This window comes from Argiope bruennichi, chromosome 7 (genome assembly GCF_947563725.1).
Source record: "Argiope bruennichi chromosome 7, qqArgBrue1.1, whole genome shotgun sequence".
Classification (NCBI taxonomy): Eukaryota; Metazoa; Arthropoda; class Arachnida; order Araneae; family Araneidae; genus Argiope; species Argiope bruennichi.
Genome location: NC_079157.1, coordinates 78,466,174 through 78,485,497, shown reverse-complemented (window position 1 = coordinate 78,485,497; position 19,324 = coordinate 78,466,174). Strand labels below are relative to the sequence as shown.

The 19,324-nt window shown below is 29.1% G+C and overlaps 1 protein-coding gene across 3 annotated transcripts in view; it reads right to left on the bottom strand.

Annotated features, from left to right (window-relative positions):
- LOC129976352 (steroid hormone receptor ERR2-like) overlaps nucleotides 1-19,324 on the bottom strand; it is an 84,573-nt gene that overhangs the window by 8,796 nt on the left and 56,453 nt on the right. For 2 of the 3 annotated variants that reach the window (XM_056089879.1, XM_056089880.1), the window contains one exon: nucleotides 2,685-2,903. In XM_056089879.1, coding sequence (XP_055945854.1) covers nucleotides 2,685-2,891 — 207 coding nt within the window. In that variant the 5' untranslated portion in view covers nucleotides 2,892-2,903. Of the gene's footprint in view, nucleotides 1-2,684; nucleotides 2,904-6,912; nucleotides 7,302-19,324 lie in introns of those variants that run through there. The other variant, XM_056089878.1, reaches the window with a different exon arrangement.

Here is a 19,324-nt window from a genome sequence, read left to right as displayed (position 1 = left end):
AATAATTTAATAAACTTTTTCAATATATTCAAATTACTTTATTTCTTGCCATAGTTCAAATTATCACTCAAAAAATGGAATGATCTCGAAATATTTCTTGCCATAGTTCAAATTATTACTCAAAAAATGGAATGATCTCGAAATATTCAGCATAAAAAATAATTTCTTTCAAAGAAAGTTTTTTTTATTTTAATTCCCAGGACAATAATCTGAAGTATCAGAAATTTATTTCATAATTACATACTGTGTTTATAAAATATAATAAAAAATATTTCAAAAATTTATAAACAATTAAACAATATCTTTTCTTAAAAAGTATTCTACTCAAGAGAATAATTCACTACAGGACAATCATAAAAAGTCCACACACACACACACTTTTTTTTTTTTTTTTTTTTTACACATTTTTATTAGAAAGAGATAGAATTGAAACTAATATTTATTCTTTCACAAAGAGAGGTTACTCAATTCTTTTTGCAAACTCATACTATTTAAGGAAAATAGTATGAGTTTAGATTGTTCTCTAAAAGAGGGGGGGGGGGGCACTTTCAGAACTTTACTTTTTATTTATTTATTTATTTTGAGTTTATTTCCTAACATATATCCTACTGTGAATGCGTGGGCAAGCCCCCCCCCCATCATGCGCTTTAAAGGGCAATAGAAAAGCACAAATGTAGGGATGACAGAAATAGAGTTGATTTCTTATGTTTTTCCATTACTGAAACATGTTTTCAGAGCCTAAAGCATAATAAATAAAACTAAAAAAAAAGGAATATTTAACACTAAATAAAATATCATACTTTTTTTTTTTTTTTTTTTGCTTGTTAATGAGTCTAAATTTATTCTGGCTTTATATGTTTCCTCATTGCACAGTCACATTTGATAGATTTGTAGAAACACAAGTAAGGAATGTAAGAAAATTTATATAAAAGCTTATTTGAAGTTGATCTTAATAAATTAAAAATTCATTAATTAAAATTTCTTTTTTAAAATCTTACCTACAATAAGCAAAAAATCTCATCCTTCCTTATAAGCTGTTAAATCATTCAAAATCAGTTTTAACTCAAAACATTATGCAAAAAAAATCATCCCCGCACATTACAATAGTATTAAGTTACAAAATACAAGCCATCAATGCACAGAAAGTAAGAAAAAATGAATATCTCTCAAAAATAATTACTGAATAAAAAGATATTGACAAAGTATAACTTTAAAATTCCCATGACCAAATATTCATTCAAATAGTTTGTTTCTGAAGAAAACAGGAAAAATGAATATTTGTGAAGCCATATTGTTAATTAATATTGTTAATGTAATAACAAAAAGACTTAAAGAACTTACTTAAATGAAAAATCTGAAGATTTTTTATACAATAATCCAAATAAATATCCCATTTGGTTTAGGTTAAAATGATCGAATTTTACTTTTTATAGCTACAGACATCTAATTCTAAACCCTTCATTTAAGATAATCCTGTAATGAACGACAGTACATGCATGGCAAAGATGTATGCTTTGGCTATATTTCAAAAATGTAACAGATAACAAAAAAATTAGAAGCCATTAAAAAAATAGATGCAGCAAATAATTAAAATCTACTGTCTCCTAAATCTTCTTTTTTCTATGCCATTTTTTTTTTCACAACATATTTAAATTTTCATTATGGAAAGAGACAGCGTTTAGAAACAGCTATTTCGAAAAGAGACTTGAATTATTTAACAGGTGTATGTGTTATTGGGAGTTTAATGAGAATTTCTGTTAACAGTCATTTACTTTTACAGTAATGTTGCTTTCAAATGCTGGATATTTTGGGAACCAATACCAACGCATATACATAGCAATGTACTACCTACTATACATTGACACTATGGATATTAATATCCCTTATTTTCAATATATAAGATAAACATTAATTAATTAAATTATACAGATGGTATTTAAATCTATTAACAATTTGTTCTTCTTTTCAAAATTTCAATTTTTATAGAAAACAGAGCACATTTAAACGTAGAAACATCTAAGGTATTATCTTTAAAATCGTTATCGATCTCCTATTGCCACAAAAGCATAGTAAGAAAATATATTCTCTTCCACAACATTTTTTGCAAAGGGAAGAATCTAATGTTGTAAATACAGAAACAGAGAAATTAGAAGTGAAGTTTTAAATATTTTTTCTATAATGCCAAAAAAAATGAATGATAATTAGAAAAAGTATAATTTTATTAATAACTAAAATAATAATTTAATTCTAATAATTTTTCTTGTAAATCTATACAAAAATAGTATTCCTAATGTTTCTTGTAGTAATCTTAACTTTTATGGCTTTTCTTATTTCTCAACCAGTTACTTATACTCATAAAAACAACAGTAGGGAAGAATAACTAAGAATATTTATCTCAAAATCTAATTTTTAATATAAATGAATTAAAACTTACTAACTGCTTAGTTATATTTTTGATAACATATCAAAATTGTTATTATCTTTATTAACTAATAATTAAATTATTCAAAATTAATTTTTTTAAGACAATGTAGCACAAGTTATGGCCCTCTACATCTAATAAGCTCTCATTGAATATAAATGTCTCCATCATGACCTAAATATCATTAATATTTGATGCCGTGTTTCCCTGTATCAAAGTAATAAACTTAAATTTTTCTAAAAAACAAAAATGAAAAACTTACCAATGCCATTTCTTCTGCAGACTGACAGTGGGATTTGGAACTCCCTACTACAGGACCCATCGCTCGACTGAAATCTGTCTGACTGTTTGAAAGACCAGAGTTTGATGGGGAATACAGATGAGGTGATGAAGGACACAGAGAACCACTACTGACATCACTTGGATCTTCAGTCTTTATCTGTGAGACTATCACACTGTGGCCAGCCATTACACCATAATGCTAAATAATGAGTAACATACTCAAATTAGTAAAGTTAGTGAAACATACAAGAAATAAAATTAAATAATATCAAAATTGAAAGATTTTCTTCTAAATTCTTTCAGATACAGGTAATTCTAGCAATTCAATTTGAAAATAAATACAGATTGGCAGATCATGTAGACATCAAGCTATGTTAAAATAATATAACAAACTTAGAATTATGCATAAAATCAATAATTTAATAGCAATCTTCATTCCTGAGATAAACAGTATGTTAAAAATCAAATCAGAAAAAGAAAATTAATGAAAACTAGAAATCTAAGTACTCTCCTTTACCAAGAAGCAGAGGAAAGAAAACATTCTGGTTGGATATTTCTGACATAAATTGTAAGATTACTTAATAAAAAAATAATTTGCTCAATACTGCATACAATATTAGAGGAAAAATTCCCAAAATCAACAGCTTAAATATAATGTCAAAGCCATATCCATATTATCTACACAGATTGCTGCAAATAATTTTTCTCCAATTCAAAGATTCTTTTTAATGCATCATCACATTAACATATAAACATATAACATAAAAAAAGATGTGTCACACCAATGCATAAACCTTTACTAAATTAGACTTTGTGTTGTAACAGCTTCTAAAATTACTGATATTTACACCTTCATAAAATTCGCAAATGTCTTATAAAGTAAAATATATTAATACTAAATGATAATGCACGAAAAATAATACATATAGTAATAAAACGGTATCTTTCTTTATACACAAGGTGACTCAAAAGACAACTTGAAAATATGATATGTAAATCAAATATATAGAAAGTCACTTTTACAACAAACACAGGGTCACAACTCAAAAAGTACTACAAAGGACTTTTAGTCAGCAAATAAGGTAAACAAAAAGAATAAACCAGGTAAAGTACTTAACATAAACTTAATGGAAATAAATTGAAAAAGCAGTTGCATAAAGAGCAACATTAGCAGTCAGGTGCAGCATTGAAAAATAAGATAAAGTACTGTATAAATAATAAGTTTTTGGAATATTAACTTAAGTATTCAAAGGATAAACTGTTTGAAGTTATACATGCTCTGCAAATTGTTATACAAATAACAAAATTATTTACAAAATTGCAATCTATTAAACCTGTGTTGTATATTTTATCTTTTTTCTCTTGCTGAATTCAATGACTGAGTTCATCTAGAAGTAATCACATTTTGCATTAATACCTCCAGGTTGCACTGTAAAAATCTGTACCTCACCCTTTTTAAACCTCAAAGTTTGTACATGAGCTTTTGGAACACATTGTATATTTAATTCATTGATACATATGCTTCACTATAACAACAAACACATCTAAATTCAATACCATGATGCAAATATTTGAAAAGGGTTTCATACAAAACAATTTCTTATATTATACAATCCATAATTGTACGTTACACACAGAAACAAATGTAGATTGTTTTATTTTAAATCAAGACAGAATATAAATACAGGAAAAAATTATTAAAATCTGTTACACATATGGATGCATAGGGTATTCTATAAAGTAGGAGTTTTTTTAAAGGTAGTTTAAAATCTAAAATAAAAAAATGAAGCACAAGTAATTTTTTAAATGCACAGACAGTGATAATAAAGAGGAAGAAATTATAATTTCAGAATAAAAATAGCTTCTTTTTGCTTCAAATTTTCATTATTAATTTATTTGCATACATTTATAATACATTTAAAAAATGATTCCATTTTTCATTTGTTCTCTAAAATTATATTTTTATTTATTCTATTACGGATTGTATAATATAAGAATTGTTTTATATGAAACACATTTTTTCTTATTAAAAACGATAATTTCAGAGCATTTATAATTTCTAATAAAACAACTGTCATAAAAAAATGTTCCATATTAAATAGTCCTTTTATTATCTTTCTTCCCATTCTAATTCGTACACAAATTTCAAACTTTATTAATGCTTTAAAGAAAACATAAGACAACTGAAAAATTTAAATAAGGATTATTTTTACATATTCTGCATGATAGAAATGTTCATATTATGCAGAAAGAAAGAGAAAAAAAATCATACAGGATTCTAACACAAGAAAGAGTAATAATAATTACAAATCTTGATACAATCTTATTTTGGTTGCAATACAATTATTTATACTCTTAAAATATAATTAAACCAACACAAGAAATGAAAGTTCTCATACGAAGTCAATACATAATATAAAAGTGTAAATTATAATGTTCAAACACACATATTAAATTATTTGGAATTTATTTTCTGATTTAACCTACAAAGAACTAGGTAGTATTTATGAACTATATAATTAATAGCATTAAAAATTAATAGCCTTGTGACAGTTTCTGACTAGGCAATGGCCTAGATTTGTTTGGCTGATGGGGGGGAGGGGCACAAATTGGTCACTTTTAAAAATTCATTAGCCAAGTTGTCAAAATAAATTTGTAAAAAATATAAATTCTATATATTATAATATATACAAATAATGTTAATTCTTTCTCAAGTATTATTGGTTCTATATTTTCATTGAAGTCAATTATTCATACACCATGCGTTTGGTCAAATAATATTAAGTACAAATGCATATGCTACTCAGTCCTGGGTCATTATAAAGTAAATAAAAGCATATAAAGTTTTACAAAATTAATTAAATAAGAAATGAATTGAAAATAAATAATTAACATGTTTTATTAAGATAAAAATGTGAAAATAAATAGTCAAAACAAAATGGGGGCCCTTACTGTATCCTGCTTAAAGCTTCAAAATGTCAATGTTTATATGGGATATAACATACTTTTGGAGTGTTTTATTGGTTCCATAATTTAAAAGATATTAATTATTTAATCCAAAAAAATCATATAGCATTTAATCATTTTTTTTATTTTAATAATAGTTCCAATAAAAAAATTGTTGACTTAATGTTAAAACTGTTTGCAAAAACTTTTTTGGAGCTGGGGGGTTAATATTTTTCAAAAATAAAAGATTTCTTGGCATCTTTACTATTACTGTATGTATATATTATACGTGTGTGTGCTTTTACTAATACTTAAATTCCATTCTAATAATTTATTTGATATCATGAAACTTATTATTTTCTAAGTTCATAAAGCATGTTATTTCAAAAGCAATTTTTGATTTTAAGAGAATGAAATAAGAGTCTATTAAAGTTTAACCAGTTAAACTTAAAGTTTGGTCAACAATAAGAAAAAATTTTGAGGCATCAAATTACAAAATGAATAATATTCTAAGTAGGATGGAAGGAAAACGATAAAAAAATATGAAAATAAATGTTTCATATTTTTTTGACTAAAAAATGCTAAATTATTAATTACTCATCCTCTGGTACACCTTTGCCTCAAAATAATATACAATGACAAGAAATTCTATGATAAAAGCAGTAAAAAAAAAAAAAAAATACATAAGAAATATTTATGTACAATTTTTATTCTTACACTTTAAATTCACTTTAAATTTTTATTCTTACACTTTAAATTCACTTCAAAATTAAAAACTGATACTTGTTATAGGTTTGCTTACATTATAAAAAAACTACAGCATTACTTTTAATGAACAATATCATTTTGTTTACAGGCAGACATTTAGTAAACAAACATTAAATAACTAAAAAATAAGAAAGTTAATAACTAATCATAATATTTATTTCATAAGCTTTCCAAATGCTTGCTGACCGAAAATCTATAAGCGATACAACAAAAAAATTCTTATGTATGACAGATTTTTTAATTTGGAATAAATAAGTGCGTTAATTTTATCAAAAGACTCACACAAAATTAAACCTACTCATATTCCATCTATGTTTCAGAGATTATACTTTTAATATAGTCAACTCTTTATTTACACCAATTTACATATGCTAAGATCTCCGATCTGCCATGGTAACACAATGGCAAATGATTTTAATTCTTTAAACAGCAATAAAACTTTAACAAATACGCATTCCAGAAGTAAATAAAAGATTAAAAAAATATAAACATACCATTTCAGGAAATGCCATTTTAGCATCGATATATATCCAGACATTTTCACAAAAACAAACCGACCACCAAGCCACAGAACTGAAGCCGGTGTATCACTCACAAGGTTAGAGTCGAAAGTGAAACCTTTCAATGTAAGTTTTAAAAAATATAATAAAAATACTATGTCCCACGTTCGAGAGGATCCTGGTAGGTTAAGTATAAAAAATAAAGTTAAGTAAGAAAGATATAAAAAAGGGGGGAAACTATCGAAGAAGAATATGGTGGGAACGGTGCGAAAATCGAACAATAAATAAATAAATAAGAACGCAGAATGGGGCCCACTATAGGCTCGATAGCACGGTGGCCTACATCAAGCCCGATATTCCCCAACCAGCAGAAACAGGTGGCACTTTTCCAAGGCCCTAGAACAAACTTTACAAAAATCTTTCTCCCCATCCCAAACTTTACCGGCAAAAGAAATGCGCGATTAAAACATTTGGCGATTTATCGCCAAAAGTCCAAAGGAAAAAAAAAACATTCTACTCGCTCTCACCGTTCACGAGAAGTAGAACCATTTCTAGGTTACGGCCAAGAACGAACTATGGGGGATGTCTTGCTATTAAATACGGACCATTATTATCAGAGTTATCTTTTGATGGATGTTTTCCCCAAGGGGGGGAGGGGGATGGTACATTTAGTGGGTCATCCGGAGAGGCACAAGTTAAGAGGGAAAACCGCCCCTTGTGCTAAATTTTGCCCCTTGTAATTACAAATAGCAGACAGGGAGTCGCCAAGGAAACTGTGACTACATATTTCAACCGATAAGAAAGTAGAATTTCAGGAAGTAAACTGTTTCAACAAAATGGAACACATGTGACAAAATGGTCTTTTATCACACCTAATCCTTACTGGTTTCGAATCATTACCTGTTCTATGTTTCAACATAGTTGCAAATTTTGCCAACAGCAGACACGTATTCCTTGCACTTTCTTCTTTCTCTGACGATGAGAATATACACTCTAAATCTGTCTGCTATTCCATAAATCTCAAGAATATGTATTGTTCGAAGATATTAATTGTGCATTAAGTGGGAATTGTGATGTTCTATAAGTGTTTAAGAATTGCAGTAAGTAAAATCCCATATCAACAATGACTTGAACTCAAAAAGTTATGAAGACCATTGTATTCGATGACGTCACAAATTAAATATACGAGCTGAAGTAAAAAATTAAAGAAACTTAAATGGGGGGAGGGAGAAAAAAAAGACATTTTATGAAGCGAAAAACTTTTACTGGGAAAATTTGTTTTATTTTTTTAAATAAATTCACAAATGAGAAATTCAAAGGAGGAAAGATTCTAGGCATTAATGCCACAGAATTTCCATTGAAAACGAGTTATACAATGATATTCCGAGAAGCAGTTTTAAAAAGAAACCAGTACTCTTTTTTAATGATATGAATTTAACTTATTACACAACGCTTATTCTCTTACAATTGTTAAATTCAATCATTCGAAAAGCCAATTACCCACAAAAGCATATCAATTACTTAGTAATTTACTAGCTTGATTGTCATTGGGTATGTGTTTACAGATTTTATACTAAATCTGAAGTTTTATTCTGATGCCATGGGGTGGGAATGCAAATTTCAAAATGATTCAGTTCAACAGCAGCAAAATAATACAATAAAAGTAATTTCTGAATAAGATGTCTTTCATTAAAAGGTAGCATTTAATTAACCTGCATGTTCCTTCATTAATGATAAATAGATTATTATCTTTAACTTTCTTCCATGCAAGAGCACAAAAGCTATAACTAATGGTCCCTTTCTTGCCCTCTCTTCAATAAAAAAGAAATAATAATAATCTTCAAGTGAATATGTATTATATTAAATAAATGTACAACTTAAATAGATTTGCCAAATATTTCAAAAAGTCTAGGACCTCAGTAAGTCTAAATTAGACACTGTTTCTAATATTTTACTTCAGTGCAATTATCTTCAATCCAAAATTTAAAATGGACCATGTAATGCAAAAACAAGTATCTGCCGCCTTTTAGTTAACAAAAGTTTCGAGGAATTTAAATTTTACGCTTGATGTAACTTAGCAAGTGATCTTCCACGAAAAAGCAATAGCTATGGAGTTGTTTTTCATACAAGTTAGTAATAATTTCAAATAAAGGGATAGGTTACAGGAGTATTTACAAATTAAAAATGCTTGGCACGTCCAGCAGGCAACACTTGCGCACATCGATAACAAGTCAATGAGGTCAGTTTTAAACCCCAGAAGCAAAGTACCATATCCGGTATGAAAACATAAATCTGGGAAGTTTTTCTTTGATACGACAAATTACAAATCGTACAAACTGACCTTTTTTGCCCCAAGTGGCAGATGGAAAACGAAATGGAGAACAAAATGGCCCCGTTTCGAAACAGGGTTCGCCGCGTAGGAGTTCTTTCTTTAGATTTTACCACAGTACAGACATAAAAGTAGGTCAACCCCTTAAAAGACCCTCCAGTAGCCAATCTTACTTTTTTTTTTTTTCCAAAGATAAGAAACTAAAATTGCACGTTAGGCTACTACCTTTCTTTATTACAGATATTTGATAGATTTTACAAGTCATCTGTGACTACAAACAAATAAGATGGAAGTAACTACATCTTTTTATGATGAACAAGGTGATTTGAAAATTTGGATCTTGATATACACTTCGTGTTTCATTTCCCGGAAAAAGGGAAAACAAAAATGTTTTAAAAACGGGGCAAAGTTACAGAATCAAAAAACTCAAAATGGTCACACTACATAGAATCGCTGGCTCCCTAAGATTACACAAGCCGGAACAATGGTAAATATAAATCAAGGAAAGTTTTTAAGACGGAAAATAAATTACGCTTCAGATGTTGAATGTAAATGTTCTACACACTGATCTTTCGAAGGCCAAATTTCAGGGAAACCTTAAAGTGCGAACTCCGCTAATGATTGAAAATTTTACCATTTCTATTAGCACAGACTTCTAGATGTATGCTCCAAATCTTATAATATAATCATATGGCCTTCAGATTATAAGTAAATAACAAAGCTTAAAATATATATATTCAGTTGCTTGTGTTCAAACGATCATATGCGATAACAATCGAACAATTATATACCGCTTGCGAATAATTTAGTTCCTATCAAACGTCATGAAAATTCTGATATATGTGTGTAATCTTAGCATTTCAATTTCTTTCATGCCCAATCTAAAAATGAAATATTTGAATAGCCATTCTTACTTTGAAGGAAGAATATTTAGTAGCATATTTCTAGATTCTATTCAAATTTATCAAACCAGGTGGCTCTGTCCTCTAGCTCGCCAAACCCTAAGAGGATTGTTATAATATGTCCAGATGTGTTACATCAATCAATTCCAATGTATTCGCTCATTAGAATGAGGGCAATTAACATATTTTATTAAGGAAGACAGCTGGAGAGACTTTAATTGATTTGTTTTTGATATTTTAATTTGAATCAGCAAATTTATAAAAAAATCAATTATTTTTATTACAAATATCAATTATTACTTAAATTTTATCAAAATGTCAATATATTCAATTTTTTAATCAGGCTCGAAATTTGTGAGCTTTGAAATACTTTCCCTCTCCTACCGTTCTTGCAAGCATTCCTACACTCATTTTTTTTTTTCTTCATATTTTTCATATTCAATTTATCTTATTTCACAGTAGACACCTTTGGGCAGAAAAAAATCATCTAAATTATTTTTTTAGGCAGTAAAACAATTATTACAGAATGCTGTTTTTAATTACCTGATACGACTAAAAGACATGAAATTAATTGAATTACTCCATTATAAATTAAAAAATGTGTATAGAACGAACTAAAAGCGGAAGTGAAAATCATACCTTAGTTGTAATGAACAAAGAGGTAATCTTTTAAAGAGGTAATTTTAACAATGGCAAAGGCATGCGATTAAGCATTTAAACGAATGAGTTTTAATTTCACTGCAATATTAAATTCGATTCAAACTAAAGTAAATTTTAAAAAATATTAATTTAAAAAAAAGCATGGAAATGAAACTGATATCATTTAAACAGACAATTGTTTGAATTTTAAGACAATATAAAAACAATTTTTGTGAGATAATAATTTTGGAAGATATGAACATCAATTTCCATAGGTAAGCCATTTTTGGATTTAGATTTTAAACCTATTTTTGGGTTCAGTTAAACTTTGATGCTTATTTCTAACATCTAGACTTTAAAAAAGACATATAAAACCAATACTACTTAAATAAAATTCAGTACGAATTTTGATGCCATTCACCATTCGTATACATTAAATTTATTGTAATCTAGATTTTAAAAACAATTTCATTAAAGTATTAAAAAAATTATTTCGTTTATTTTCTATTTTTCATCTTTAATTTCAAATTCATTACTACAAATGATTTGGCAATTTGAAATCTGTCCATCACCCCCAAAAATGAATATGAGATAAAAGCCTTCATATAGAATCTAGCTACTAAATTCTAAAAAACAAAAATGGAGTATTTTTATGAGGTACGTCCAGGTACATAAAATTTATTAACACCAGCATGATTATAGTGTGTGAAAAATAGGTTTCAAAATTTCACCTTAACAAGCATGAAACAAATCACGTTAATTAATTACGCTTGGATACCAAATAGATGAAGATAATTATACCTACATTTTTTGTAGCGAGACTAACTACCAAGTCGATATCTTTCTTATGGATATGTTAACATCACTACACGTCGTTAAAATTACGCATATGCATTAAGTTTAGGGAGAGTAACGAATATAATTATATATTAATCAAAACATAATCCCCAAATAAAACTGTAAATAGATTAGTCTTTCAAACGCACAGCTTACTTTTATTAGTGTTAGAACGCGGAAGAAATGTCATTTATTTCACTTTATACTACTAAGTGGTTTGCCATTTGTTAATGCCATGTAAAGCTACTAATATTCAAATTCATACAAATAACATTTTTGCTAATTTTATTTTATCAATTGTTTTCGGTATCTACAATAAGCATAACAAAATGTTTCAGTTATTATTTAGTTAAAAATCGAAATCACAAAAACAGAACTGCCTCCCGTCGGTTTGAAAGTGATTTTAAAAAGCAGCTTTTATCAAGTTTACATTACGTGAATACGTATTCAAGACATGAATACGTGAATTTATAATAATATAAATAATAGCAATTTCTACATGTGCAAAAAAAAAAAAAAAAAAAAAAGAAAAAAAAAAATTGTGGAAAGAATTGTGTGTTTTTATTTGAGAGATCATATTTTTTCCCAAATAATTCTGGACTCAGCAAATTAATCTTCCAAAAAAAATATCTATTATCTTTATATAAGCTTCGAATCATCAATACTTTCACATAAAATAAGAATATAATTGCAATCCAGTTATAATTAGATTACTATAGCATAAAATTTTTTTGACGTGAACAACAATATTTTGAAAAAAAAATAATAATAATGCAAATGCGACAAAGCTATTTGGAACATTTGAACACATTAGAATCACAAGTCCCCCTACAGGATCCTTTTAAATCCCAAAATTAAAGAGTTCTACAAATGAAAGTTTAATACGGAATTACAAAATCAAAATACATGCGAATATTTTTATTGTTTTTTTTAGGGAAATTAAAAACAAGATGTAAAAAAAGTGCCAACTGCAACAGCACCAAAAACATCAATTGTAATAAGATGTGGTAATTGTAATACGATGAGCATTCCAGCGAACAATTACGCTCAGAGCAATCAGAATGCTCTCTTCGAATTCCAAAATGAAACGTTCCACCACTTGAACAGCAGATATTAAGTCTGAAATTATAAAATAAATTGTATTCGAATTTTTTCCGGCGAGATGGAAAATATCAAACAGCAAATGTTCCGAGTTTTAATGTGAATTGAAAAAGAAATCTCTAAAGGTAGTAAATAGCTAGACAAGAATCACGCTCAGAGGCATTGGTTGCTCCACCAACCACGTTTTTCTTTATTTTATTTTTATTGTTGTTCTGGAAACGCATTCCCAACCGAAGCTACTGACCTACAGAACTCCTCCATAAATAATTCCCTCCCCACCTCACCTATCCGCTTTCATCAGTATGTACGCATCCGGCCAAAACATCAACATCACTTTCCCTCTTAACATCCGCAACGACTTGGCGTCTATGGCGCCAAGCCCCACTTCCAAAACCTGAATTAAACATCACAAAAAAAGTTTTAAAAAAAATTAGAAAAAGAAACAAGTAAAGAAAAAAAATTCTATCCGATATACAGAGAAAGCTAAAGAACGTGACTGGGCAACCCTGCAGCTCTAAAGGAAAGAACGATAAATAGGCAGGGGGAAAGGAAGAAAGAGGGAGGGAAAAGAGAGGGAATGATGGAATGAATGCCGCCACGCACTGTTCAGCTGTCCTTGAACTTGATTTCGTCGTTGGCTCGGTTGGTCGCCAAACCTACGCCGGTTTGAGGTAGCTTTTGATTTTGAAGAGCGAAGTGAAAGGGTTTTCGTGCCGGTTGCTGAGGGGATGGGTGGGGGGTGGGGATTTAACAAATCTGCAAAAAGCTCTCACGAACGAACTTTCTCCCAAGCTAGTTTAGAATAATCGTTCCAGATCCGTAACTGTAGAGAAAACTGTATATTCCATATCGCGATATACACAACAAATACTTTAATTCAGGTTTTTAATTACTTTTTATTTCTAAACATGAGTGCACATTGACGATTTATTAATTGCAATTATTAGTAATATCGCATAAAAATAACTTAGTGATTATTGGTTGAAGAATAAAACTAAATTTTTAAATTATTAAAACTTTGCCAAAATCAGTCATATTAAAACTTTTCTTAAAATAAGTGCAACAAACCGATTTCTGCATTCATTCGGATAATTACACATTTAAATATTGATTCTCTCACTCTACCTTTATTGATATCATATACTAATTATCTCACAGATTATATATACTTCACACAAGTACAAGTGCAACTGTGAAAAATTATATAACTCGGAACTCTGTCGACTGTTTTTTCTTTAACAGTTAAAAAGCAGATCAAATTTTGAAACGATTTTCTCTTAAAAAATTAAGCCTATACAAAACGTTATAAGCAATCGTAAAACTTAAGGCAACTCTAAACAAGATTTTACAGTATGCTTAACAATAATCCATACATATTTATAAGTGCATCGTTATAAATGCATAATACAGGGTGTTCATTAATTATTGTCGGGGTTTCCGTACCTCATAACTTTCGAATAAAAAATATTACGCAAAAACCGATTACGTATTCGTAAATTACAACTCAAAGAATTTTATTAATGATATTAAAGTGTAAAGCTTGCACAATTTGCACTTTGTAGGCATTCAGTTGAAGGCGATTATGTATTCGTAAATTACAACTCAAAGAATTATGAATACGTAAATTACAACTCAAAGAATTATGAATACGTAAATTACAACTCAAAGAATCGCCTTCAGCTGAATACGGAAACCTCGACAATAATTAATGAACACCCTGTAGAATGAAATCACAATTGAATTATCTTAAAAATTTCTACATTCGCAACTCCCTTGAACACAAATCAAACCAGGTAGATCTATAATTGTGATGTAACGATTACAAATATACAAAATAATGAAATTTCCCAATTATGTAAGCAAATTAATGTACTATGCAAATTCACGATTATTCACATGGATTTAAACAGAAATATATTATTCCAGAAATGGTTATTTTAAAATAAGAAAATTTAAAATATGAAATCTCAAGTTCGAATTTTTCGACGATCAGAACAACTTTACTTCGCATGCAACTACATCAAAGAAAGACATTAATTTTTATCAGCCAAAATTCTTTGATAACGGCTAGTTACCATTATCTACTGTACTGACAGATTAGTTCTTTATTAAAGTAATTACTTTACACAGTGTAACAGTTTTCATCATGATTAGCACGGGTCCACTCCATTCACATCACAACATCCGTGGCAAAAAAAATGAATTTAAATTCGAATTTAACTTCTTGCTTTACCATTTATCCCCATGAAATTCTGGCGCAGGTGCTAAGCGGACAAGAATGTGAAGAAATAATCGCAATATGAGCCAAAATGTGGATGTTATGTTTCGTACGATGTAATTCTTGTGTAAAACAAAACTAATTTATTTATTATGTATTTTGTATCCAATATACTAAAGTAAACAATGAAATGAGAGTCCTCGAACGGGAAGGGGCATCGTCAGAAAGAATGAAGCAACATGACATCTAAAAATAAATGAATTGTAACTGACAATAGCTCTTTCCATACTGCTTTTGTTATGCCAATAGTCAGAAATACAATTATAAGGGCGATTCACCTGTGTATGATTAAACGATATTATATTTTGTGTATTATTATATATCTAGTATTATTATATCTCTATAATATGGATGAATGCGTCTGTGTGAGTATTGGCGACTATAGGCCAGGTCGTTTAACTTGGCTCATATATACTTTCTAGGGTAGAAAAAGACAATTCGGAATGATTTTTTAAATTTTTCAATTAGAATTTTAATTAATTAGAAAATAAGTTAGATTTTGATATTTTTTTGGCGAAAACTTCCGAAACTATTCCCGTGCAAAAATGATTTTTGGGCCCTTTTAAAAGTCCAAGAAATTATCTTTTCAAGAATGGCAATTTAGTTGCTACTATTTAATTTAGTTTCAATTATTTTTTAAACTTATTTTTAAGCATAAAACATAATTGCAAGAAATAAAAAAATCTGAAAATATATATAAACGGATGACACTAAAATGATATATAAGGTAATATCAGAAAAATTATGGTTGAGAACGATGAAATGGAATTAAACATTCCCTTTTATTTTATGTGTGATTAAGAATTCTACTAATTTCACAAACAAATTAAAATAATTAACTATTATGCATTTAACAACTATGATCTTAATTCCGAGAAAACTGTATTTCCTCCTCCCCATCTGTTAATCCCGCGGTTTTCGTGGATTGAAAATCAATCTATATTCTGCTGGATTGCTAGATCCCACGATTTTCGCCAGCTAATGTATTTTAGTTTTGTCATTTGCTACAATATCTCATGCTACATCGGGTAGTATTTAACAATATTTCACTTGATTTTTAAAATATTTGAAATATTTTGAGAACGTAGCATTTTAATAATGATTTTTAAAAACTGAAATAAGAAGGTTAATAAAGAATGTTTCAAGATTATACAAGAAAGGATCTTATGAAATGTATCCTGCTTTATTTAAAAGTCTATATATCATTACAGTACATGAAAGCCTATTTGACATTAAAAAAATTAAGGTCGAGCTGTAGTTCTATAACGACAAAAAGTATTAGAAATGCCTTTCTTGGTTCTAAACTAAGTTTACAGTCCAAATGTAACTATTACATTAATCATAATGAGTGTTTCAAAACGGACACAAGAAGAGAAATGACCCGGAAAATAAAAGTGGACTATGATCTAAATGACCTTTTTCTATAAACACCCTCGTTATCAAATTACTGAATTGAGCAACCAAAATTTAAGGAGGCACATCCACAGGAACTTGCCAGGTAAGGAAAGAAGGGGGAAAATGAATGTTCCAGACTTGTTTCACAAAGCACCATGATGGGAAACTAGGGAAGAGAGGGCACAGCAAAAAAACTAAAACCCTACAACAAAATAAGAAGAAAATAAGGAAGAAGGAGGGTGCACTGAGAGAGAAAAAAAAAAGCAAGTTTTCAGGTCGGGAGACCTTTTTCTTCCCCCAAGATGGTTCAACTTTTATTTAGTTCATTTTTTCTTCTTTTTATACCAACCTATAGAAATGCCACCCCCTCCCCCGGTTCGAAGGAGGCTAAAGGGAAACGAATATATCCTCGTGTTCTTTTAGGGGTCAAAGGAAAGTGTTTTTCCCATCCCTTCGGCGGATTTCAAAACCGTGAGAGAAGAACGAAAGTAGGTAGAGGTGCACATGAAGGAGAAAAGAAGAGAAAAAAAGAAAAGAGGGGAACATGAAAAAGAGGGACCAAGGAAAGAAAGAATTGGAACACTTCTTGGGGTACAACAGATACGTAACTTATAAGGTGCGTTTCGAAATTTAAAGAACGCACGTTATCAGGAAACCCCACTAATAATGATGAAAGATGGCCTTTTGATCTGAATGGAGTAAGGTTTGAGAACTAGTACACAGCTGTAATGATCTTTGGAACAAAACGCTGGAGGAATATATTTTAAGTTGCGACATTGAAGGACTTCACACGGTATATGTTTTAGCAAACCTAGACTAATTACTCCCTACCCCCTTTTTTTCAAAGAGCTACGCATGATTTATTGGCCTTTTATGACCCATATGCATTTGTCCCACTACCAGCAAATCTATCTGCATTTATTGTATTAAAAGCTAAATCGCCATTTAATGCGATGGCTTGAAAAAACATGCTTCAACTGGGGATCCGAAATAATTTCTGAAAATAACACCTATTGGCAAAAATTCATCAATAATGATGGTTCTTGGAAGCAAAACAAAAACATGCTCATTCATTTCATTTTGGACATTTGTAAAACGATTAATGAGGGAGAAAAATTCCTCTCGGCAAGCTGGAAGGCAAAAGTAGATTCCTTTACATACAAATTACTATTTTCGGATTCCTATCAATTCTTAGACAAAACTTCACAGGGAAAACAGTCAACATTAGGATTTGAAAATCATTTTTTAGCCCCTAACTTTCAAGATACTCCAATTATCGAAAAAATTTAAATATAAAAGTTATGAAACGCAAATTTGACCAATTGGATTTATTTTTCTATCTTCAATATTAAGAAAGTCACAGCGAAATGAAAATTTCAGCCCCCCCCCCACCATTACCATCCCCTTTGAATTAGATGGCCCACTCATGAACTCATCCGAGACTTTTACATTTCTAACAACATAGTCCTAGCCAGTTAAGATCAAAGCAAAATTAATTACTCTAGTTATCCTATTCTCAAGACAACATGGGCAAAACGTCATACGCATGTTATAACTTTTGAACAAAGGGTAGTTTGTGGTTCTAGGCACTATGATTACTGAAGAACTGTAGAAATTTTCCCGAAATCTTGTCATAAGAACTGTTGCAATTGGTATTCCTATAGGAATCTACCTAAAACCAGGATGAGAGATCAAATTTTAGATCTCTCATTCTATATAAATGTCATTATTAATAGCAGTAATTCAAAGCTGAAGGTTTGGTGAGAGAAGAAAAGTTGAAAGAGTTCAAGTAGGGACTTTAAAGTTCCTATAAATGGTTTTTCAGATTCAAAAGTTAAATGCTTAAAACTCTTAAGAAGACAGTGGATTCTAATAGACACTTTTGGGAATTATTCAGTCAGGGTTATGAAATTTTTTATGCATAAGTATTAAAATATAAATACGTCAAATTTCCTTAAAAACATTTTAAAATGAAATGTATTATTTAAAAAATTTTAAAAATATATAATTTTTAAAAATTTCAAAATATTCCAGACGATTGAATTAATTTTTTCTATAATTTTTTTTTCTTATTACTCAATGTAAATTTATTTGGAACAAAATTACATATGACTTTTTAATTCCTTTTAATGCTAATTTTTTAGGCAATATTTTTATGCACAATAACAGAATTTTTATAGAAATTTTATGTTTTTCTGAATTAAAATTGACTTTTGACGGACTAAAAAAAAACTTGAAACAAAAAATGCACACCTCCTTTTCTTTTAATGTTTGACCAAAATCTTTATTATCAATTTCATTTAATATCTTCAAAAATTAAGACACCTGAAACATTTCAAAGATATTAAATTAGAACATCATTTTGAGAAAAGTCATTAAGATGTACCATTTTTTTTTCTTAACCCTTCAAATATTTATTTTATTGAACAATATATTTTATAACACGATTTTAGTTGAATATAAACATATTTTGATAATGAAACGATAAAAACAAAATTGCACGTTTTCGTCCCTTTTTGCTTATTTCAAAGTCCACTGTTCCCTTAATAATCAGGAACATCTAATTATAAAGCTGCATAAATTATGAAAAATTATAAAACAAATTCTTATCTCGAAAGTCAAATGAAGAAATATTTATCAAATTAGGTGAGAATTTAAGTAGGCAAATTAAAACGAAATCATTCAGTTTCGAAGTCCTTTTCATTTCTCCTAATCGTAGCCATCAGTGTGCGAAAATATTCGCGCAACGAGAAAATTATCTTATACAAGAAAATAAATCAATCCCGAAATATTTTAACCAACAACTTTCATGATTTGGTTGAACATCACACTAAGAGAAAGTGATTCTAATTCTTTGTTTAAAATCATTTTATTAATTATCTTTAAAGCTCCATTTTAAGCTCTTTTTCAAAGGAATACCAGGCC